This window comes from Oncorhynchus mykiss, chromosome 24, assembly GCF_057628025.1.
Source record: "Oncorhynchus mykiss isolate SJ-2025 chromosome 24, ASM5762802v1, whole genome shotgun sequence".
Taxonomy (NCBI): Eukaryota; Metazoa; Chordata; class Actinopteri; order Salmoniformes; family Salmonidae; genus Oncorhynchus; species Oncorhynchus mykiss.
The window spans coordinates 35,523,254-35,549,477 of record NC_143045.1 but is presented as its reverse complement, the minus strand read 5'-3'; the positions used below and the strand labels follow the sequence as shown (position 1 = coordinate 35,549,477).

General features: G+C 45.0%; 1 protein-coding gene across 3 annotated transcripts in view; it reads left to right on the top strand.

The window, feature by feature from the left end:
• Positions 1–25,497, top strand: part of LOC110503403 (myelin-associated neurite-outgrowth inhibitor) — a 98,284-nt gene extending 72,787 nt beyond the window's left edge. For 2 of the 3 annotated variants that reach the window (XM_036961988.2, XM_036961991.2), the window contains 7 exons: positions 11,508–11,599; positions 17,483–17,563; positions 23,591–23,754; positions 24,208–24,252; positions 24,380–24,560; positions 24,808–24,941; positions 25,300–25,497. In XM_036961988.2, the coding sequence (XP_036817883.1) occupies positions 11,508–11,599; positions 17,483–17,563; positions 23,591–23,754; positions 24,208–24,252; positions 24,380–24,560; positions 24,808–24,923 (679 nt within the window). In that variant the 3' untranslated portion in view covers positions 24,924–24,941; positions 25,300–25,497. The remainder of the gene's footprint in view (positions 1–11,507; positions 11,600–17,482; positions 17,564–23,590; positions 23,755–24,207; positions 24,253–24,379; positions 24,561–24,807; positions 24,942–25,299) is intronic. The other variant, XM_036961989.2, reaches the window with a different exon arrangement.
• Positions 25,498–26,224: the final 727 nt, after the last annotated feature.

The window sequence follows — 26,224 nt, the reverse complement described above, 5'->3', positions numbered from 1 at the left end:
ACACACACACACAAGGGATAACACACACAAGGTATAACACACACAAGGTATAACACACAAGGTATAACACACACACACACAAGGTATAACACACACATACACAAGGTATAACATATGCAAGGTATAACACACACACACACACACAAGGTATAACATACACACACACAAGGTATAACACACACACACAAGGTATAACACACACACACACACACACAAGGTATAACACACACACACACACAAGGTATAACATACACAAGGTATAACACACACACACACAAGGTATAACACACACACACAAGGTATAACACACACACACACACACAAGGTATAACACACACACACACACAAGGTATAACACACACACACACACAAGTTGTAACACACACACGCACACAAGGTATAACACACACACACACAAGGGATAACACACACACAAGGTATAACGAACACACAAGGTATAACACACACACACACAAGGTATAACACACACAAGCACAAGGTATAACACACACACACAAGGTACACAGGATATAACACACACACACACACACAAGGTATAACACACACACACCAGGTATAACACACACACACACCCCAGGTATAACACACACACACACACAAGGTATGACACACACACAAGGTATAATACACACACTCACACAAGGTATAACACACCCACACAAACAAGGTATAACACACACACTCACACAAGGTATAACACACACTCACACAAGGTATAACACACCCACACACACAAGGTATAACACACACACACACAAGGTATAACACACACACACACAAGGTACAACACACACAAGCACAAGGTAACACACACACAAACACGGTATAACACACACACACACACACACAAGGTATAACACACACACACACACACACAAGGGATAACACACACACACACAAGGTATAACACACACAAGGTATAACACACAAGGTATAACACACACACACACAAGGTATAACACACACATACACAAGGTATAACATATGCAAGGTATAACACACACACACACACAAGGTATAACACACACACACAAGGTATAACACACACACACACAAGGTATAACACACACACACAAGGTATAACACACACACACACACACACAAGGTATAACACACACACACACACAAGTTGTAACACACACACGCACACAAGTTATAACACACACACTCACACAAGTTATAACACACACACTCACACAAGTTATAACACACACACACAAGGTATAACACACACACACACACAAGGTGTATAACACACACAAGGTATAACACACACACCGCACAAGGTATAACACACCCACACACAAGGTATAACACACACACACACACACAAGGCACAACACACACAAGCACAAACACACACACAAACACACACACGCACACAAGCTATAACACACACACACACACACAAGGTATAACACACACACACACACACACAAGGTATAACACACACACACACAAGGTATAACACACACACACACAAGGTATAACACACACACACACAAGGTATAACACACACACACATTCAAGGTATAACACACACACACACACACACAAGGTATAACACACACACACACACACACAAGGTATAACACACCCACACACAAGGTATAATACACACACAAGGTATAACACACACACACAAGGTATAATACACACACACACAAGGTATAACACACACACACACACACACACACAAGGAATAATACACACACACACAAGGTATAATACACACACACACACAAGGTATAACACACAAGGTATAACACACACACACACACACAAGGTATAACACACACAAACACAAGGTATAACACACACACTCACACAAGTTATAACACACCCACACACACAAGGTATAACACACAAACACACTCAAGGTATAACACACAAGGTATAACACACACAAGGTATAACACACACACACACACACACAAGGTATAACACACACACACACAAGGTATAACACACACAAACACAAGGTATAACACACACACTCACACAAGTTATAACACACCCACACACACAAGGTATAACACACAAACACAAGGTATAACACACACACACACACAAGGTATAACACACACAAGGTATAATACACACACACACACAAGGTATAATACGCACACACACACACAAGGTATAACACACACACACACACAAGGTATAACACACACACACACACACACACAAGGTATAACACACACACACACACAAGGTATAACACACAAGGTATAACACACACACACACACACACACAAGGGATAACACACACACACACAAGGTATAACACACACAAGGTATAACACACAAGGTATAACACACACACACACAAGGTATAACACACACATACACAAGGTATAACATATGCAAGGTATAACACACACACACACACAAGGTATAACACACACACACACAAGGTATAACACACACACACAAGGTATAACACACACACACACACAAGGTATAACACACACACACACACAAGTTGTAACACACACACGCACACAAGTTATAACACACACACTCACACAAGTTATAACACACACACTCACACAAGTTATAACACACACACACACAAGGTATAACACACACACACACACAAGGTGTATAACACACACAAGGTATAACACACACACCGCACAAGGTATAACACACCCACACACAAGGTATAACACACACACACACACACAAGGCACAACACACACAAGCACAAACACAAGCACAAACACACACACACACACGCACACAAGCTATAACACACACACACACACACACAAGGTATAACACACACACACACACACACAAGGTATAACACACACACACACAAGGTATAACACACACACACACAAGGTATAACACACACACACACAAGGTATAACACACACACACATTCAAGGTATAACACACACACACACACACACACAAGGTATAACACACACACACACACACACAAGGTATAACACACCCACACACAAGGTATAATACACACACAAGGTATAACACACACACACAAGGTATAATACACACACACACAAGGTATAACACACACACACACACACACACAAGGAATAATACACACACACACAAGGTATAATACACACACACACACAAGGTATAACACACAAGGTATAACACACACACACACACACACAAGGTATAACACACACAAACACAAGGTATAACACACACACTCACACAAGTTATAACACACCCACACACACAAGGTATAACACACAAACACACTCAAGGTATAACACAACAGGTATAACACACACAAGGTATAACACACACACACACACACACAAGGTATAACACACACACACACAAGGTATAACACACACAAACACAAGGTATAACACACACACTCACACAAGTTATAACACACCCACACACACAAGGTATAACACACAAACACAAGGTATAACACACACACACACACAAGGTATAACACACACACAATGTATAACACACACAAGGTATAATACACACACACACACAAGGTATAATACGCACACACACACACAAGGTATAACACACACACACACACAAGGTATAACACACAAGGTATAACACACACACACACACACACACAAGGTATAACACACACACACACACAAGGTATAACACACAAGGTATAACACACACACACAAGGTATAACACACACACACAAGGTATAACACACACAAACACAAGGTATAACACACACACTCACACAAGTTATAACACACCCACACACACAAGGTATAACACACAAACACAAGGTATAACACACAAACACAAGGTATAACACACACACACACACACACACAAGGTATAACACACACACAATGTATAACACACACAAGGTATAATACACACACACACACACAAGGTATAATACGCACACACACACACAAGGTATAATACACACACACACACACACAAGGTATAATACGCACACACACACAAGGTATAACACACACACACACACACACAAGGTATAACACACACACAAGGTATAACACACACACACAAGGTATAATACACACACACAGAAGTTATAACACACACGCACACAAGCTATAACACACACACACAAGGTATAACACACACACACACACACAAGGTATAACACACACACACAAGGTATAACACACACACAGACAAGGTATAACACACACACACACACAATGTATAACACACACACACACAAGGTATAATACACACACAAGGTATAACACACACACACACAAGGTATAACACACACACACACAATGTATAACACACACACACACACACAAGGTATAACACACACACACACACACACACAAGGTATAACACACACACACACAAGGTATAACACACACACACACACAATGTATAACACACACACACACACACAAGGTATAACACACACACACACACACACACAAGGTATAACACACACACACACAAGGTATAATACACACAAAAACAAAGTATAACACACACACACACACACACACAAGGTATAACACACACACACACACACCCACAAGGTATAACACACACACACACACAAGGTATAGCACACCCACACACACACACACAAGGTATAACACACACACACAAGGAATACTACACACACACACACACAAGGTATAACACACACAAGCACAAGGTATAACACACACAAACACACACAAGGTTTAACACACACACACACACACAATGTATAACACACACACACAAGGTATAACACACACACAAGGTATAACGCACACACCACGTATAACACACACACACACACAAGGTATAACACACACACACACACACACAAGGTATAACACACACACACACACACACACACACACACACAAGGTATAACACACACACACACAAGGTATAACACACAAGGTATAACACACACACACACAAGGTATAACACACACACACACATGTTATAACACACACACTCACACAAGTTATAACACACCCACACACACAAGGTATAACACCCACAAGGTATAACACACAAGGTATAACACACACACACACACAAGGTATAACACACAAAAACAAGGTATAACACACACACACACACAAGGTTAAACACACACACACAAGGTATAACACACACACACACACAAGGTATAACACACACACACAAGGTATAATACACACACACACAAGTTATAACACACACGCACACAAGCTATAACACACACACACACACACACACACACACACAAGGTATAACACACACACACACACACAAGGTATAACACACACACACACACACACACACACACACACACACACACACAAGGTATAACACACACCCAAGGTGTAACACACACACACACAAGGTATAACACACACACACACACACACACACAAGGTATAACACACACACACAAACACAAGGTATAACACACACACACACACACAATGTATAACACACACACACACAAGGTATAACACACACACAAGGTATAACACACACACACACACACACAAGGTATAACACACACACACAAACACAAGGTATAACACACACACACACACACAATGTATAACACACACACACACAAGGTATAACACACACACACATTCAAGGTATAACACACACACACACAAGGTATAACACACACACACACACAAGGTATAACACACCCACAAACAAGGTATAATACACACACAAGGTATAACACACACACACAAGGTATAATACACACACACACACACACACACAAGGTATAACACACACACACACACACACAAGGAATAATACACACACACACAAGGTATAATACACGCACACACACACACACACACACAAGGTATAACACACACACACACACAAGGTATAACACACACACACAAGGTATAACACACACACACACAAGGTATAACACACACACACACACAAGGTATAACACACACACACACACACAATGTATAACGCACACACACACAAGGTATAACACACACACAAGGTATAACACACACACATTCAAGGTATAACACACACACACACACAAGGTATAACACACACACACACACAAGGTATAACACACCCACACACAAGGTATAATACACACACAAGGTATAACACACACACACAAGGTATAATACACACACACACACACAAGGTATAACACACACACACACACACACACACAAGGAATAATACACACACACACAAGGTATAATACACACACAAGGTATAACACACACACACACACAAGGTATAACACACAAGGTATAACACACACACACACACACAAGGTATAACACACACACACACAAGGTATAACACACACACAATGTATAACACACACACACATTCAAGGTATAACACACACACACACACAAGGTATAACACACCCACACACAAGGTATAATACACACACAAGGTATAACACACACACACAAGGTATAATACACACACACAAGGTATAACACACACACACACACACACAAGGAATAATACACACAAGGTATAATACACGCACACACACACACAAGGAATAATACACACAAGGTATAACACACACACACACTCAAGGTATAACACACACACACACACAAGGTATAACACACACACACACACAAGGTATAACACACACACACACACACACACAATGTATAACACACACACACACAAGGTATAACACACACACAAGGTATAACACACACACACATTCAAGGTATAACACACACACACACACACACACACAAGGTATAACACACCCACACACAAGGTATAATACACACACAAGGTATAACACACACACACAAGGTATAATACACACACACACACACACACAAGGTATAACACACACACACACACAAGGAATAATACACACACACAAGGTATAACACACACACACACACAAGGTAATTCACACACACACAAGGTATAACACACAAGGTATAACACACACACACACACACACAAGGTATAACTCACACACACAAGGTATAACACACACAAACACAAGGTATAACACACACACTCACACAAGTTATAACACACCCACACACACAAGGTATAACACACAAACACAAGGTATAACACACAAACACAAGGTATAACACACACACAAGGTATAACACACACAAGGTATAATACACACACACACACAAGGTATAATACGCACACACACACACAAGGTATAATATACACACACACACACACACAAGGTATAACACACACACACACACAAGGTATAACACACACACACACACAAGGTATAATACACACACACACAAGTTATAACACACACGCACACAAGCTATAACACACACACACACAAGGTATAACACACACCCAAGGTGTAACACACACACAAGGTATAACACACACACACAGTGTATAACACACACACACACACACAAGGTATAACACACACACACACACACACAAGGTATAACACACACACACAAGGTATAACACACACACACACAATGTATAACACACACACACACAAGTTATAATACACACACAAGGTATAACACACACACACACACAAGGTATAACACACACACACACACACAAGGTATAACACACACACACACAAGGTATAACACACCCACACACAAGGTATAACACACACACAAGGTATAACACACACACAAGGTATAATACACACACACACATACACACAAGGTATAACACACACACACACACAAGGTATAATACACACACACACACAAGGTATAACACACACACAAGGTATAGTACACACACACACACATACACACAAGGTATAATACACGCACACACACACACAAGGTATAATACACGCACACACACACACACACACAAGGTATAATACACACACACACACAAGGTATAACACACACACAAGGTATAGTACACACACACACATACACACAAGGTATAATACACGCACACACACACACAAGGTATAATACACGCACACACACACACACACACACACACACAAGGTATAATACACACACAATGTGTAATACACACACACACAAGGTATAACACACACACACAAGGTATAATACACACACACACACAGGGTACAACACACACAAGATATAATACACACACACAGGGTACAGCACACACACAAGGTATAACACACACACAAAGTATAGTACACACACACACACACAAGGTATAACACACACACACACAAGGTATAACACACACACACACAAGGTATAACACACACACACACACAAGGTATAACACACACACACACAAGGTATAACACACACACACACACACAAGGTATAACACACACACACAAGGTATAACACACACACACACAAGGTATAACACACACACACACACACACACACAAGGTATAACACACACACACACAAGGTATAATACACACACAAGGTATAATACACGCACACACACACACAAGGTATAACACACACACACACACACACACACAAGGTATAATACACACACAATGTGTAATACACGCACACACACACACAAGGTTTAACACACACACAAGGTATAATACACACACACACACACACACACACACAAGGTATAACACACACACACAAGGTATAATACACACACACACAGGGTACAACACACACACACAAGGTATAATACACACACACAGGGTACAGCACACACACAAGGTATAACACACACATACACACAAGGTATAATACACACAAGGTATAACACACACACACAAGGTATAACACACACACACAAGGTAGAGTACACACACACACACACAAGGTATAATACACACACACACAAGGTATAATACACACACACACACACACAGGGTACAGCACACACACAAGGTACAACACACACACACCAGACATGTACAAGAGGTAACACACACACCAACTCATAGTTTCAATAGACCAACCAAACACACGATGCATGGACAGGTACTAACCCGACACTCTCACACCAGTAAGACCTACACAGTAGGATAAGGTAAGGACACACATGATGAGGATGTGTTATCGACGGTGTGAATCGCTCTGTTCATCTCCTCTTTATGAATGTAGATTGTGTGAGAAAGAGGCTTGTCCTGTTGTTGTTTTAGACTGAGTAACTATTAAAGAGACCCGGCTTGTCCTGTTGTTGTTTTAGACTGAGTAACTATTAAAGAGACCCGGCTTGTCCTGTTGTTGTTTTAGACTGAGTAACTATTAAAGAGACCCGGCTTGTCCTGTTGTTGTTTTAGACTGAGTAACTATTAAAGAGACCCGGCTTGTCCTGTTGTTTTAGACTGGGTAACTATTAGAGACCTGGCTTGTCCTGTTGTTGTTTTAGACTGGGTAACTATTAGAGACCTGGCTTGTCCTGTTGTTGTTTTAGACTGAGTAACTATTAAAGAGACCCGGCTTGTCCTGTTGTTGTTTTAGACTGGGTAACTATTAGAGACCCAGCTTGTCCTGTTGTTGTTTTAGACTAACAAGTAACTATTTAGTAACTATTTCTTCTATGTGCTCTAACATTCTTCTTCCTTCTCCCCATCCCCTGTCGCTCTCTCACCATCCCCTTTCTCTCTCTCTCCCCCGTCTCTCTCTCTCTACACCCATCCCTGTGTCTCTCTCTCTCTACACCCATCCCTGTCTCTCTCTCTCTCTCTACACCCATCCCTGTCTCTCTCTCTCTACACCCATCCCTGTCTCTCTCTCTCTCTACACCCATCCCTGTCTCTCTCTCTCTACACCCATCCCTCTCTCTCTCTCTCTCTCTCTCTACACCCAACCCTGTCTCTCTCTCTCTCTCTACACCCATCCCTGTCTCTCTCTCTCTCTCTACACCCATCCATGTCTCTCGCTCTCTCACTACACCCATCCCTGTCTCTCGCTCTCTCTCTACACCCATCCCTGTCTCTCTCTCTCTCTCTACACCCATCCCTGTCTCTCTCTCTCTCTCTACACCCATCCCTGTCTCTCTCTCTCTCTCTCTCTACACCCATCCCTGTCTCTCTCTCTCTCTCTCTACACCCATCCCTGTCTCTCTCTCTCTCTCTACACCCATCCCTGTCTCTCTCTCTCCACCCATCCCTGTCTCTCTCTCTCTCTACACCCATCCCTGTCTCTCTCTCTCTCTCTACACCCATCCCTGTCTCTCTCTCTCTCTACACCCATCCCTGTCTCGCTCTCTCTCTCTACACCCATCCCTGTCTCTCTCTCTCTCTCTACACCCATCCCTTTCTCTCTCTCTCTCTACACCCATCCCTGTCTCTCTCTCTCTCTACACCCATCCCTGTCTCTTTCTCTCTACACCCATCCCTGTCTCTCTCTCTCTACACCCATCCCTGTCTCTCTCTCTCTCTCTACACCCATCCCTGTCTCTCTCTCTCTCTACACCCATCCCTGTCTCTCTCTCTCTCTACACCCATCCCTGTCTCTCTCTCTCTCTACACCCATCCCTGTCTCTCTCTCTCTACACCCATCCTTGTCTCTCTCTCTCTCTACACCCATCCCTGTCTCTCTCTCTCTCTCTCTCTCTCTCTCTCTCTCTCTCTCTACACCCATCCCTGTCTCTCTCTCTCTCTCTACACCCATCCCCGTCTCTCTCTCTCTCTCTCTCTCTCTCTCTCTCTCTCTCTCTCTCTCTCTCTCTCTCTCTCTCTCTCTCTGTACACCCATCCCTGTCTCTCTCTCTCTCTCTCTCTCTACACCCATCCCTGTCTCTCTCTCTCGCTCTCTCTCTCTACACCCATCCCTGTCTCTCTCTCTCTCTCTACACCCATCCCTGCCTCTCTCTCTCTCTCTCTACACACATCCCTGTCTCTCTCTCTCTCTCTACACCCATCCCTGTCTCTCTCTCTCTCTCTCTACACCCATCCCTGTCTCTCTCTCTCTCTCTACACCCATCCCTGTCTCGCTCTCTCTCTCTACACCCATCCCTGTCTCTCTCTCTCTCTCTACACCCATCCCTTTCTCTCTCTCTCTCTCTACACCCATCCCTGTCTCTCTCTCTCTCTCTACACCCATCCCTGTCTCTCTCTCTCCCTCTCTCTCTACACCCATCCCTGTCTCTCTCTCTCTCTCTACACCCATCCCTGTCTCTCTCTCTCTCTCTCTCTCTCTCTCTCTCTACACCCATCCCTGTCTCTCTCTCTCTCTCTCTACACCCATCCCTCTCTCTCTCTCTCTCTCTCTCTCTACACCCATCCCTCTCTCTCTCTCTCTACACCCATCCCTGCCTCTCTCTCTCTCTCTACACCCATCCCTGTCTCTCTCTCTCCCTCCCCTATCCCCGTCTCTCTCTCCCTCCCCTATCCCCGTCTCTCTCCCTCCCCTATCCCTGTCTCTCTCTCTCCCTCCCCTATCCCCGTCTCTCTCTCTCCCTCCCCTATCCCCGTCTCTCTCTCTCTCCCTCCCCATCCCCTGTCTCTCTCTCCCCATCCCCTGTCTCTCTCTCCCCATCCCATGTCTCTCCCTCCCCATCCCCTGTATCTCTCTCCCCATCCCCTGTCTCTCCCTCCCCATCCCCCGTTTCTCTCTCTCCCCCTCTCTCTCTCCCCCTCAGTAAGAACAGATTATCCAGCAGTATGAATCCCGTCTACAGTCCTGTTCAGCCTGGAGCTCCCTACGGTAACCCCAAGAACATGGCCTACACAGGTGAGACACACATTACACATTACCTTGCTCCCACCCACCAATAAACACCCTCTCATCAAACCGAAGTGATTGGGCTAGCTAACGGTAGACAGAAGTAAACAGATCTATCTGGTCTAAGATGTGTCCTGCTGGGTCCGTACTAGGAATTTTGCTTAACGTTTAAATAGCCATTTTCTATCCTTTTCCCATTAAAACTATAAGAGAAAATCATAAAATTCCTCATCAATTCACAATGCAGAATAATGGTCCTATTAGGAATGTGTAGGGCCTCTCGAGTGGCACAGTGGTCTAAGGCACTGCATCGCAGTGCTATCTGTGCCACTAGAGATTCTGGGTTCAGGCTCTGTCGCAGCCGACCGCGACAGGAGACCCATGGGGCAGCGCACAATTGGCCCAGCATCGTCCGGGTTAGTGGAGGGTTTGGCCGGCAGGGAGACCCATGGGGCACAATTGGCCCAGCATCGTCCGGGTTAGTGAAGGGTTTGGCCGTTCGTGTCTGCACGCTGACACAGTCGCCAGGTGTACGGTGTTTCCTCCGACACATTGGTACGGCTGGCTTCCGGGTTAAGTGGGCATTGTGTCAAGAAGCAGTGCGGGTTGGTTGGCACTCGACCTTCGACCTTCCGTACGGGAGTTGCAGCGATGAGACAAGACTGTAACTACCAATTCGATACCACGAAATTGAAATGCCGACACAAAACCTTCTCTTCTCTGGAGATCATTTCGAAGAGCCACTGAACGAACGGGCATTTAACTGTAAAGGAACGGCGCTTCTGAAGTCCATCACGACCAGAACCGTCAATCCAAAAACCCGCAAAGACCGAAAACAGTCGTATTCCCGAAATTTAACTGTTTATTTATTGTTTAAGCTAATTATTCAAGGATCCCTTTATTTTATTTTAAAACTGAAACTAAAATGCTCGATTGCATTGCTAATCATGAATGCTGTGTGATGACATCAACAAATGAATGATAGATTGATACAGTAGACTGGAGAAGTATTAAACTATAGGCCTCAGTAAGTTACGGTATTAAGATTAAACAGGATGAGGTCTTTGGCCTACAGCTCAATGGTGGTTATAAGAGGCTTCTATACTAAGTACTAATGATAATGACATGGTTATAAGAGGCTGCTATACTAAGTACTAATGATAATGACATGGTGGTTACAGGGCCTGTATGTCACCGTGTGATGGGACTGAGTGTGATATCTATCAGAATGTATGACTGTCCCCAACCACACAGCTGTCACCTCCACATACCACACACACACAGCTGTCACCTCCACATACCACACACACACAGCTGTCACCTCCACATACCACACACACACAGCTGTCACCTCCACATACCACACACACACAGCTGTCACCTCCACATACCACACACACACAGCTGTCACCTCCACATACCACACACACACAGCTGTCACCTCCACAAACCACACACACACAGCTGTCACCTCCACATACCACACACACACAGCTGTCACCTCCACATACCACACACACACAGCTGTCACCTCCACATACCACACACACACAGCTGTCACCTCCACATACCACACACACACAGCTGTCACCTCCACATACCACACACACACAGCAACATGGATGCTGCCTGTGTCATGCTTCTTCTCTCTCTCTCTCTCCATCCCTCTCTCTCCATCGCTCTCTCCATCCATCCCTTTCTCTCTCCATCTATCCTTCTCTCCTCATCTCTCTCTTTCTCCATCCACCCTTCTCTCTCCATCCATCCATCTCTCTCTCTCTCCCTCCCTCTTCCTCATTCCCTCCCTCTCTCCATCCATCCCTTTCTCTCTCCATCTATCCTTCTCTACTCATCTCTCTCTTTCTCCATCCACCCTTCTCTCTCCATCCCTCTCTCTCCATCGCTCTCTCCATCCATCCCTTTCTCTCTCCATCTATCCTTCTCTCCTCATCTCTCTCTTTCTCCATCCACCCTTCTCTCTCCATCCATCCATCTCTCTCTCCCTCCCTCTTCCTCATTCCCTCCCTCTCTCCATCCCTCTCATTTCTCACCTTCCTCCCACACAATGTAATCACTGAAAAGACATAAACAATTCCTTGTCTCGTTAGTGGTTATACTGGAGGTTGTAACGTCTGCTAATTGGTGAGCCGATTAGCCGTCTGTTTCATCTCATCATTACACTGACACACACACACACAAACACAGTCTGGTTCCAGTTGTCTGGTTGTGTGAAACACCTCTCAACGAAGACAGATTAACAGCCAGAACCACTGTTCAACATGCCGTAGTATCCTGGTGTGCACCATGTTCTACTGTCTACACACACACACAGGTGTTAACTCAACAGCAGAGCTCTCCCCCTCCTGCTGTGTGTGCTAAAACCATATGCAAACATACTGTAAGACCGAGAGATAATCTTGTATACACACACCCCCACAGGTCTTCCTATGGCAATGTTTACAACTATACATTCACCCCCAAAGTGTGTTGTATGCCAGTGTGTGTTGCGTTCACCTCAGTGTGTTGTATACTAGTGTGTGTGTGTTGCTTTCATCCTAGAGTGTGTTGTTCACCCTAGTGTGTTGTATACCAGTGTGTGTGTGTTGCGTTCACCCCAGAGTGTGTTGTATACCAGTGTGTGTGTTGCGTTCACCCCAGAGTGTGTTGTATACCTGTGTGTGTATGTGTGTGTGTTGCGTTCACCCCAGAGTGTGTTGTAAACTAGTGTGTTTGTGTTGCTTTCATCCTAGAGTGTGTTGTTCACCCTAGTGTGTTGTATGCCAGTTAGTGTGTGTTGCGTTCACCCCAGAGTGTGTTGTAAACTAGTGTGTGTGTTGCGTTCACCCCAGAGTGTGTTGTATACCAGTGTGTGTGTGTTGCGTTCACCCCAGAGTGTGTTGTAAACTAGTGTGTGTGTTGCTTTCATCCTAGAGTGTGTTGTTCACCCTAGTGTGTTGTATGCCAGTTAGTGTGTGTTGCGTTCACCCCAGAGTGTGTTGTATACCAGTGTGTGTGTGTTGCGTTCACCCCAGAGTGTGTTGTATACCAGTGTGTGTGGTTTGCATTCACCCCAGAGTGTGTTGTAAACTAGTGTGTGTGTGTTGCGTTCACCCCAGAGTGTGTTGTATACCAGTGTGTGTGTGTGTTGCGTTCACCCCAGAGTGTGTTGTAAACTAGTGTGTGTGTTGCGTTCACCCCAGAGTGTGTTGTATACCAGTGTGTGTGTGTTGCGTTCACCCCAGAGTGTGTTGTATACCAGTGTGTGTGTGTTGCGTTCACCCCAGAGTGTGTTGTATACCAGTGTGTGTGTGTTGCGTTCACCCCAGAGTGTGTTGTAAACTAGTGTGTGTGTTGCGTTCACCCCAGAGTGTGTTGTATACCAGTGTGTGTGTGTTGCGTTCACCCCAGAGTGTGTTGTATACCAGTGTGTGTGTGTTGCGTTCACCCCAGAGTGTGTTGTATACCAGTGTGTGTGTGTTGCGTTCAGCCCAGAGTGTGTTGTATGACAGTGTGTGTGTGTTGCGTTCACCCCAGAGTGTGTGTGTGTGTGTGTGTGTGTTGCGTTCACCCCAGAGTGTGTTGTAAACTAGTGTGTTTGTTGCGTTCACCCTAGTGTGTTGTATGACAGTGTGTGTGTGTTGCGTTCAGCCCAGAGTGTGTTGTATGACAGTGTGTGTGTGTTGCGTTCACCCCAGAGTGTGTGTGTGTGTGTGTGTGTGTGTTGCGTTCACCCCAGAGTGTGTTGTATGACAGTGTGTGTGTGTTGCGTCCTCATACATACAGTGCCTTGCGAAAGTATTCAGCCCCCTTGAACTTTGCGACCTTTTGCCACATTTCAGGTTTCAAACATAAAGATAGAAAACTGTATTTTTTTGTGAAGAATCAACAACAAGTGGGACACAATCATGAAGTGGAACGACATTTTTTGGATATTTCAAACTTTTTTAACAAATCAAAAACTGAAAAATTGGGCGTGCAAAATTATTCAGCCCCTTTACTTTCAGTGCAGCAAACTCTCTCCAGAAGTTCAGTGAGGATCTCTGAATGATCCAGTGTTGACCTAAATGACTAATGATGATAAATACAATCCACCTGTGTGTAATCAAGTCTCCGTATAAATGCACCTGCACTGTGATAGTCTCAAAAGGTCCGTTAAAAGCGCAGAGAGCATCATGAAGAACAAGGAACACACCAGGCAGGTCCGAGATACTGTTGTGAAGAAGTTTAAAGACGGATTTGGATACAAAAAGATTTCCCAAGCTTTAAACATCCCAAGGAGCACTGTGCAAGCGATAATATTGAAATGGAAGGAGTATCAGACCACTGCAAATCTACCAAGACCTGGCCGTCCCTCTAAACTTTCAGCTCATACAAGGAGAAGACTGATCAGAGATGCAGCCAAGAGGCCCATGATCACTCTGGATGAACTGCAGAGATCTACAGCTGTGGTGGGAGACTCTGTCCATAGGACAACAATCAGTCGTATATTGCACAAATCTGGCCTTTATGGAAGAGTGGCAAGAAGAAAGCCATTTCTTAAAGATATCCATAAAAAGTGTTGTTTAAAGTTTGCCACAAGCCACCTGGGAGACACACCAAACATGTGGAAGAAGGTGCTCTGGTCAGATGAAACCAAAATTGAACTTTTTGGCAACAATGCAAAACGTTATGTTTGGCGTAAAAGCAACACAGCTCATCACCCTGAACACACCATCCCCACTGTCAAACATGGTGGTGGCAGCATCATGGTTTGGGCCTGCTTTTCTTCAGCAGGGACAGGGAAGATGGTTAAAATTGATGGGAAGATGGATGGAGCCAAATACAGGACCATTCTGTAAGAAAACCTGATGGAGTCTGCCAAAGACCTGAGACTGGGACGGAGATTTGTCTTCCAACAAGACAATGATCCAAAACATAAAGCAAAATCTACAATGGAATGGTTCAAAAATAAACATATCCAGGTGTTAGAATGGCCAAGTCAAAGTCCAGACCTGAATCCAATCGAGAATCTGTGGAAAGAACTGAAAACTGCTGTTCACAAATGCTCTCCATCCAACCTCACTGAGCTCGAGCTGTTTTGCAAGGAGGAATGGGAAAAAATGTCAGTCTCTCGATGTGCAAAACTGATAGAGACATACCACAAGCGACTTACAGCTGTAATTGCAGCAAAAGGTGGCGCTACAAAGTATTAACTTAAGGGGGCTGAATAATTTTGCACGGCCAATTTTTTTAGTTTTTGATTTGTTAAAATTTTTTGAAATATCCAATAAATGTCGTTCCACTTCATGATTGTGTCCCACTTGTTGATTCTTCACAAAAAAATACAGTTTTATATCTTTATGTTTGAATCCTGAATACTTTCGCAAGGCACTGTAGGTTCGGTTTGCTTCTAGCTGAACTCAGCTAGGCGAAGTGAATATCTGTGCTCCCATACTCCCTTAAAATACCTTCGCTAGAAAAACAAGAAGGATGTTTAGTGTTTGTCCCTCTTGAGACCCCATACCAACAACCTACGCAGTAGCACTTCCTCAAAATAGTCAGAATCAATCTAAGATAAATCAAGAAATATGTCATTAATGTTGATGTTTTTGCCGAGGAGGTCTTCGTCAGGAAAATTGTATGTCTAAGATGTTTGGTGCAGTGTTTCTCAAGTGAAAAAAATGTGTTGTCTCTCGTTGAATGAAAACAAACACTTCATTGAAGAATCCATACTGTTGACCAATCACAGACAAAGGGATTTTTCAAGAAAATAAATTGTGGTCACGAAACACCCGGAGAAAAACCTTTTGCCGAAGACTAAAACGAACAAAAACGTTGTGAAATTCTCATCATGTATGAACTGTTTCAAACTGTTTCGGGTGGGAAGCCTTAAGACTCTCTTGTCCTCTGTAGGCTACCCTGGAGGTTACCCTACTGCTGCTCCCACCTACACACCTAACCTCTACCAAACGGGAAATCCAGGGTACCCACCAGGTAAGAACACACACCTAACCTCTACCAAACGGCTAGTCCAGGGTACCCACCAGGTAAGAACACACACCTAACCTCTACCAAAAAGGTAGTCCAGGGTACCCACTGGGTAAGAACACACACCTAACCTCTACCAAACGGCTAGTCCAGGGTACCCACTGGGTAAGAACACACACCTAACCTCTACCAAACAGCTAGTCCAGGGTACTAACCTCTACCAAACAGGTAGTCCAGGGTACCCACTGGGTAAGAACACACACCTAACCTAGCTATACTTAAAGGCTTATAGCAGTGACACTTGTAGATGTCAGCTAGCTCTAGGAGGTAGAGTTACTGTTGGAGCTGTCAGCTAGCTCTAGGAGGTAGAGTTACTGCTGGAGCTGTCAGCTAGCTCTAGGAGGTAGAGTTACTGTTGGAGCTGTCAGCTAGCTCTAGGAGGTAGAGTTACTGCCGGAGCTGTCAGCTAGCTCTAGGAGGTAGAGTTACTGTTGGAGCTGTCAGCTAGCTCTAGGAGGTAGAGTTACTGTTGGAGCTGTCAGCTAGCTCTAGGAGGTAGAGTTACTGTTGGAGCTGTCAGCTAGCTCTAGGAGGTAGAGTTACTGTTGGAGCTGTCAGCTAGCTCTAGTAGGTAGAGTTACTGTTGGAGCTGTCAGCTAGCTCTAGGAGGTAGAGTTACTGCTGGAGCTGTCAGCTAGCTCTAGGAGGTAGAATTACTGTTGGAGCTGTCAGCTAGCTCTAGGAGGTAGAGTTACTGTTGGAGCTGTCAGCTAGCTCTAGGAGGTAGAGTTACTGTTGGAGCTGTCAGCTAGCTCTAGTAGGTAGAGTTACTGCTGGAGCTGTCAGCTAGCTCTAGTAGGTAGAGTTACTGTTGGAGCTGTCAGCTAGCTCTATGAGGTAGAGTTACTGTTGGAGCTGTCAGCTAGCTCTAGGAGGTAGGGTTACTGCTGGAGCTGTCAGCTAGCTCTAGGAGGTAGAGTTACTGTTGGAGCTGTCAGCTAGCTCTAGGAGGTAGAGTTACTGCCGGAGCTGTCAGCTAGCTCTAGGAGGTAGAGTTACTGTTGGAGCTGTCAGCTAGCTCTAGGAGGTAGAGTTATTGTTGGAGCTGTCAGCTAGCTCTAGGAGGTAGAGTTACTGTTGGAGCTGTCAGCTAGCTCTAGTAGGTAGAGTTACTGCTGGAGCTGTCAGCTAGCTCTAGGAGGTAGAGTTACTGTTGGAGCTGTCAGCTAGCTCTAGGAGGTAGAGTTACTGTTGGAGCTGTCAGCTAGCTCTAGGAGGTAGAGTTACTGTTGGAGCTGTCAGCTAGCTCTAGTAGGTAGAGTTACTGTTGGAGCTGTCAGCTAGCTCTAGGAGGTAGAGTTACTGTTGGAGCTGTCAGCTAGCTCTAGTAGGTAGAGTTACTGTTGGAGCTGTCAGCTAGCTCTAGGAGGTAGAGTTACTGTTGGAGCTGTCAGCTAGCTCTTGGAGGTAGAGTTACTGCTGGAGCTGTCAGCTAGCTCTAGGAGGTAGAGTTACTGCTGGAGCTGTCAGCTAGCTTGCTGGAGCTGTCAGCTAGCTCTAGGAGGTAGAGTTACTGCTGGAGCTGTCAGCTAGCTCTAGGAGGTAGAGTTACTGTTAGAGCTGTCAGCTAGCTCTAGTAGGTAGAGTTACTGTTGGAGCTGTCAGCTAGCTCTAGGAGGTAGAGTTACTGTTGGAGCTGTCAGCTAGCTCTAGGAGGTAGAGTTACTGCTGGAGCTGTCAGCTAGCTCTAGGAGGTAGAGTTACTGTTGGAGCTGTCAGCTAGCTCTAGGAGGTAGAGTTACTGTTGGAGCTATCAGCTAGCTCTAGTAGGTAGAGTTACTGCTGGAGCTGTCAGCTAGCTCTAGGAGGTAGAGTTACTGTTGGAGCTGTCAGCTAGCTCTAGGAGGTAGAGTTACTGTTGGAGCTGTCAGCTAGCTCTAGGAGGTAGGGTTACTGCTGGAGCTGTCAGCTAGCTCTAGGAGGTAGAGTTACTGTTGGAGCTGTCAGCTAGCTCTAGGAGGTAGAGTTACTGCTGGAGCTGTCAGCTAGCTCTAGGAGGTAGAGTTACTGCTGGAGCTGTCAGCTAGCTCTAGGAGGTAGAGTTACTGTTGGAGCTGTCAGCTAGCTCTAGGAGGTAGAGTTACTGTTGGAGCTGTCAGCTAGCTCTAGTAGGTAGAGTTACTGTTGGAGCTGACAGCTAGCTCTAGTAGGTAGAGTTACTGCTGGAGCTGTCAGCTAGCTCTAGGAGGTAGAGTTACTGTTGGAGCTGTCAGCTAGCTCTAGGAGGTAGAGTTACTGTTGGAGCTTTCAGCTAGCTCTAGGAGGTAGGGTTACTGCTTGAGCTGTCAGCTAGCTCTAGGAGGTAGAGTTACTGTTGGAGCTGTCAGCTAGCTCTAGGAGGTAGAGTTACTGTTGGAGCTGTCAGCTAGCTCTAGGAGGTAGAGTTACTGCTGAAGCTGTCAGCTAGCTCTAGGAGGTAGAGTTATTGTTGGAGCTGTCAGCTAGCTCTAGTAGGTAGAGTTACTGTTGGAGCTGTCAGCTAGCTCTAGGAGGTAGAGTTACTGCTGGAGCTGTCAGCTAGCTCTAGGAGGTAGAGTTACTGTTGGAGCTGTCAGCTAGCTCTAGGAGGTAGAGTTACTGTTGGAGCTGTCAGCTAGCTCTAGGAGGTAGAGTTACTGCTGGAGCTGTCAGCTAGCTCTAGGAGGTAGAGTTACTGTTGGAGCTGTCAGCTAGCTCTAGGAGGTAGGGTTACTGCTGGAGCTGTCAGCTAGCTCTAGGAGGTAGAGTTACTGTTGGAGCTGTCAGCTAGCTCTAGGAGGTAGAGTTACTGTTGGAGCTGTCAGCTAGCTCTAGTAGGTAGAGTTACTGCTGGAGCTGTCAGCTAGCTCTAGGAGGTAGAGTTACTGTTGGAGCTGTCAGCTAGCTCTAGGAGGTAGAGTTACTGTTGGAGCTGTCAGCTAGCTCTAGGAGGTAGGGTTACTGCTGGAGCTGTCAGCTAGCTCTAGGAGGTAGAGTTACTGTTTGAGCTGTCAGCTAGCTCTAGGAGGTAGAGTTACTGCTGGAGCTGTCAGCTAGCTCTAGGAGGTAGAGTTACTGCTGGAGCTGTCAGCTAGCTCTAGGAGGTAGAGTTACTGTTGGAGCTGTCAGCTAGCTCTAGGAGGTAGAGTTACTGTTGGAGCTGTCAGCTAGCTCTAGTAGGTAGAGTTACTGTTGGAGCTGACAGCTAGCTCTAGTAGGTAGAGTTACTGCTGGAGCTGTCAGCTAGCTCTAGGAGGTAGAGTTACTGCTGGAGCTGTCAGCTAGCTCTAGGAGGTAGAGTTGCTGTTGGAGCTGTCAGCTAGCTCTAGGAGGTAGAGTTACTGCTGGAGCTGTCAGCTAGCTCTAGGAGGTAGAGTTACTGCTGGAGCTGTCAGCTAGCTCTAGGAGGTAGGGTTACTGCTGGAGCTGTCAGCTAGCTCTAGGAGGTAAAGTTACTGCTGGAGCTGTCAGCTAGCTCTAGGAGGTAGGGTTACTGCTGGAGCTGTCAATCTGCTCAGTTTGGGTCTCAATTTACTGTTGCAAATTAGTATAGTAGAGTATTTGGTTGTGCATTAGCAGTTTTTATCTCATGTCAGTCACTGATAGTTACTCAATTAGCCCATGTCAGCAAACATATTTAGATTGGTAAGTTAGTCTAGCCTCCAGGATCTCATGGTCGAATTCCCTGCCGATGGTTCCTCATTGATTTTGTTAGTCAGTCTCACTCAGATGTCATATTTAAAACTGCAAACATTTCTCTCCATACTATGTCAAAATGTGTAAAATTGCAGGATATTAGTTATAAAATGGCAAAATTGTTCTCTGCGCCCCATGGCAGAGTGTGTAGAATTGCCCAAAATTAATTCTAAAGTGTAAAAATGTCTGTCCGCTGTCAAGAAGGGGGAATCTTAAACAAATTGGCTCTCAATGTGTGTGGGGGAGGGGGTGTGGATGCAGACACACTGCGGCCCCTCATGAATCTAAAGCTAACGTAACCTTGTCTCGTCTCCACCTTCCGGCCCATCTCCACTTTCTGGCCCCAGTGATTCTCTGGTGGGTTACATGAGGACTTCATGTTTTCAGCACTAGACCTCAACGTTCTGAATAGACTACGCAGGTCAATTTCAGAGAGCAGCGTCGTGATTAAATACATTATCCACATACTATTCATTCACCCAGGGCCTTCAGTCTGGACACAATAACACCGTTTAAGCCTTATACCAGTCTTGGTCCATTAGTGCAGCGCATATACATCAAATCAAATGTATTTATAAAGCCCTTCGTACATCAGCTGATATCTCAAAGTGCTGTACAGAAACCCAGCCTAAAACCCCAAACAGCAAGCAATGCAGGTGTTGAAGCATATAAAGAAAGCACTATTAGAGGATATAGGACTATTGACATGCACTAAATGTAAACAGTACAATAGTGGTATGTGGGTGGGGAGCTAGGTGACAAAGCAGGATGTATAGAAGACTGTAATGATGAGGCTCCACCACTAGGAGGAGACTGTAGTGATGAGGCTCTACCACTAGGAGACTGTAATGATGAGCCTCTACCACAAGGAGACTGTAGTGATGAGGCTCTACCACCAGGAGGACACTGTAATGATGAGGCTCTACCACAAGGAGACTGTAGTGATGAGGCTCTACCACTAGGAGTCTAATGATGAGGCTCCACCACTAGGAGGAGACTGTAATGATGAGGCTCTACCACTAGGAGGAGACTGTGATGATGAGGCTCTACCACTAAAAGGAGCCTAGAGATGAGGCTCTACCACTAGGAGACTTTAGTGATGAGGCTCTAACACTAGGAGACTGTAATGAGGCTCTCCCACAAGGCGACTGTAGTAATGAGGCTCTACCACTAGCAGACTTTAGTGATGAGGCTCTAACACTAGGAGACTGTAATGAGGCTCTCCCACAAGGAGGAGACTGTAGTAATGAGGCTATACAGCTAGGAGGAGACTGTAGTGATGAGGCTCTACCACTAGTAGGAGACTGTAGTGATGAGGCTCTACTGGTGATGTTACCATGGCTACGTTCAGTAGACTACTGGTGATGTTACCATGGCTACGTTCAGTAGACTACTGGTGATGTTACCATGGCTACGTTCAGTAGACTACTGGTGATGTTACCATGGCTACGTTCAGTAGACTACTGGTGATGTTACCATGGCTACGTTCAGTAGACTACTGGTGATGTTACCATGGCTACGTTCAGTAGACTACTGGTGATGTTACCATGGCTACGTTCAGTAGACTACTGGTGATGTTACCATGGCTACGTTCAGTAGACTACTGGTGATGTTACCATGGCTACGTTCAGTAGACTACTGGTGATGTTACCATGGCTACGTTCAGTAGACTACTGGTGATGTTACCAGGGCCACGTTAAGTTGGAAAAACATTATTGAACGTTGCAAATAGAAAACCATGAATAGAGCCAACGTTATTTCTTATTCCACATGTCAGAGAGGCATGTTTGTTCGACATACCATTTTTCTATCTGATCGTTCCAAAACATTGCATCCTGCTGAATGCAGCCCAGGTTGTTAGCCATAGCTAGCTAATGAGGTAACATGACTGAACAAGGTGTATCCTGAACAAATGGTTAACGGTCCGGTAGCGTAGTTTTACAACGTCTTTATGAATGTAAAATGTGGCGCGTCACTATATAAATAAAGAGAACGTAGACTTCATCGTCAGATTTTAGTCAAGATAGAGACAAAACTATTTTTAGTCCATAGAAATGAAGAAGAAAAAATCATTTAGCCATCGTTTTTTTCTGGGTCTATTTCGTCAGTAATAGTGTCTTCAATTGCCACTGGAAAATGTGTGTTTTGACAAATATTTTAGTCACAATTTTTGTTGACAAAATGAATACTGTGCTATGGTACCTCATTAGGACTGAGAGGAAGGCTGTGTTACCCTGATGCATGTGTCTTGGCTGTCGGACTTATGTTGGTCTCTCTCTCTGTGTGTGTGTGTGTGTGTGTGTGTGTGTGTGTGTGCAGGATACACAACAGCGGGTACTCCATATAAAGTGCCCCCCACCCAGATGAACGGAGCCCCCCCGCCCTACTCCCCCTCTCCCAACCCCTACCAAACAGCCATGTACCCCATCAGAAGTGCCTACCCCCAGCAGAGCATGCAGAACCTGCAGAACTTATATGCACAGGTGAGCACACACACCCTACTCCACCAGCTCCTACCATCAACAGCTTCTACACACACACCAATACACAATCCTAACCTCAGCAAACACACACACCCTACTCCCTCAATGTCTGCCCTCAGTAGAACCTTTATGTACTGGTAAACACACGCGCACACGCGCACGCGCACACACACACACACACACACACACACACACACACACACACACACAAACCCTACTCCCTCAATGTCTACCCTCAGTAGAACCTTTATGTACTGGTAAACACACACACACACACACACACACACACACACACTACTCCCTCAACATCTACCCTCAGTAGAACCGTTATGTACTGGTAAACACACACACACACACCCTACTCCCTCAACATCTACCCTCCATAGAACCGTTACGTACTGGTAAACACACACACACACACACACCCTAACCTCTCTCTCTGTCTCCCTGTAGGCAGCAGCGTATTATGGCCAGCCAGTGTATGCGGCCCAGCCCTATGTAAATCAACACACTACTCACATGTGCACACACACATAAACACACACTAACACAGACACACTCTAACACAGACACACTCTAACACAGACACACTCTAACACTCTAACCTCTGTCTCTGTGTCTGTAGGCGTATTACACCCAGCCTGTGTATGCTGCTCAGCCTCAGCCTCATGTAATCCACCACACTACAGTGGTTCAGCCAAACAGCCTGCCCTCAGCCCTCTACCCCGCCCCGGTCCAAGCCCCTAGAAACAACGGAATGGCTGCCATGGGGATGGTTGCCGGGACCACCATGGCTATGAGTGCAGGTCGGGCTGATGTAGCTACAGCATGTGTTGTTGAATATATTTTCATATTAAATACCTTTTTGAATGATTTCATTTCATTTCCTATGCTTAAACGTGAGTTATGCTAAAATTATTATATTGCTGTTGTGTGTTTTTTGGTGTAAACTCTTATTAGTTTTGGTCGGTGCCATATTGACCATAGTGCTGCGGTCAAAACAACAGTGACAAAATGACAGCCGACGCTGATGACTCGTGTGTCGTCCTGTAGGAACCCTGCTGACCACACCTCAGCACGCTCAGCTGGGAACGCACCAGCACGTCACCATGCCGCAGTTCCGGCCCCAAGGTGCACCTGGATACAGCTATGTCCCGCCCCACTGGTAGACCCCCACCCCACGAGAAGTAAGTCATGTGACTAGCACTCCTTTACTAGCTCGCTCTCTTTCGCTTTCCTCATTTCTCTCCTTCTCTCTTTCTTTCGCTTTCCTAATTTCTCTCCTCTCTCTTTCTTTCTTTCGCTTTCCTCATTTCTCTCCTCTCTCTCTTTCTTTCGCTTTCCTAATTTCTCTCCTTCTCTCTCTCTTTCGCTTTCCTCATTTCTCTCCTTCTCTCTCTCTTTCGCTTTCCTCATTTCTCTCCTTCTCTCTCTCTTTCACCCCGGAACATTTTCAGAACCTTTCCAAGTCATCTTATAATTCCAAATGTCCACGTTCCACTCTCAAATCAATCCAATGTTTTCTCACTTTCTCTGTGGTTTCAGATCTGAAGTCCGACATGTTATGCAACTACTCCAGTCTTACACAGGCTTCTTACGGTCACCATGGCAACGTCACATCTGTCTGCAACAACAAGACTAAAGTGTTGCAGAGGCTTCTTGCGGTCACCATGGCAACCTCACGCCTGTCTGCAACAACAAACCTAAAGAGCAACGGACACTTGCTGCATCCTCGAGGGTTTTTACAAAAGCTGCTTGATATTTTGTTGGTTTACTCAACGATTCTTTTCTTTTCCTCCTTTGATTCGCCAATATGTCGTGTCATTACATCGTTTTTTACATTGTTACATCATCATTGGAACTCCAGAGTGATTGACCAATCGCGAGTGTCTGTTGCTCTGCTCGTGTACTGTGTGCTGCTGCTGTGTGTCAGAGGTGGGAATGTACTGGCCACGTCCTGCTCCATCCCTGTCATCATCACCACCTTCATCATCACCACCTTTATCATCACCACCTTTATCATCACCACCTTTATCATCACCACCTTTATCATCACCACCTTTATCATCACCACCTTCATCATCACCACCTTTATCATCACCACCTTCATCATCACCACCTTCATCATCACTACCTTCATCATCACCACCTTCATCATCACCACCTTTATCATCACTACCTTCATCATCACCACCTTCATCATCACTACCTTCATCATCACCACCTTCATCATCACTACCTTCATCATCACCACCTTCATCATCACCACCTTTATCATCACTACCTTCATCATCACCACCTTCATCATCACTACCTTCATCATCACCACCTTCATCATCACCACCTTCATCATCACCACATTTATGCTGCCAAGTGTTCTAACCATTAGATATCAGCACAGTGCTTTGATTGAATTTAATTAGAGTTGTTTTAATCCCTTACTTTTACCTTTCCAACAAAGCACTGCGTT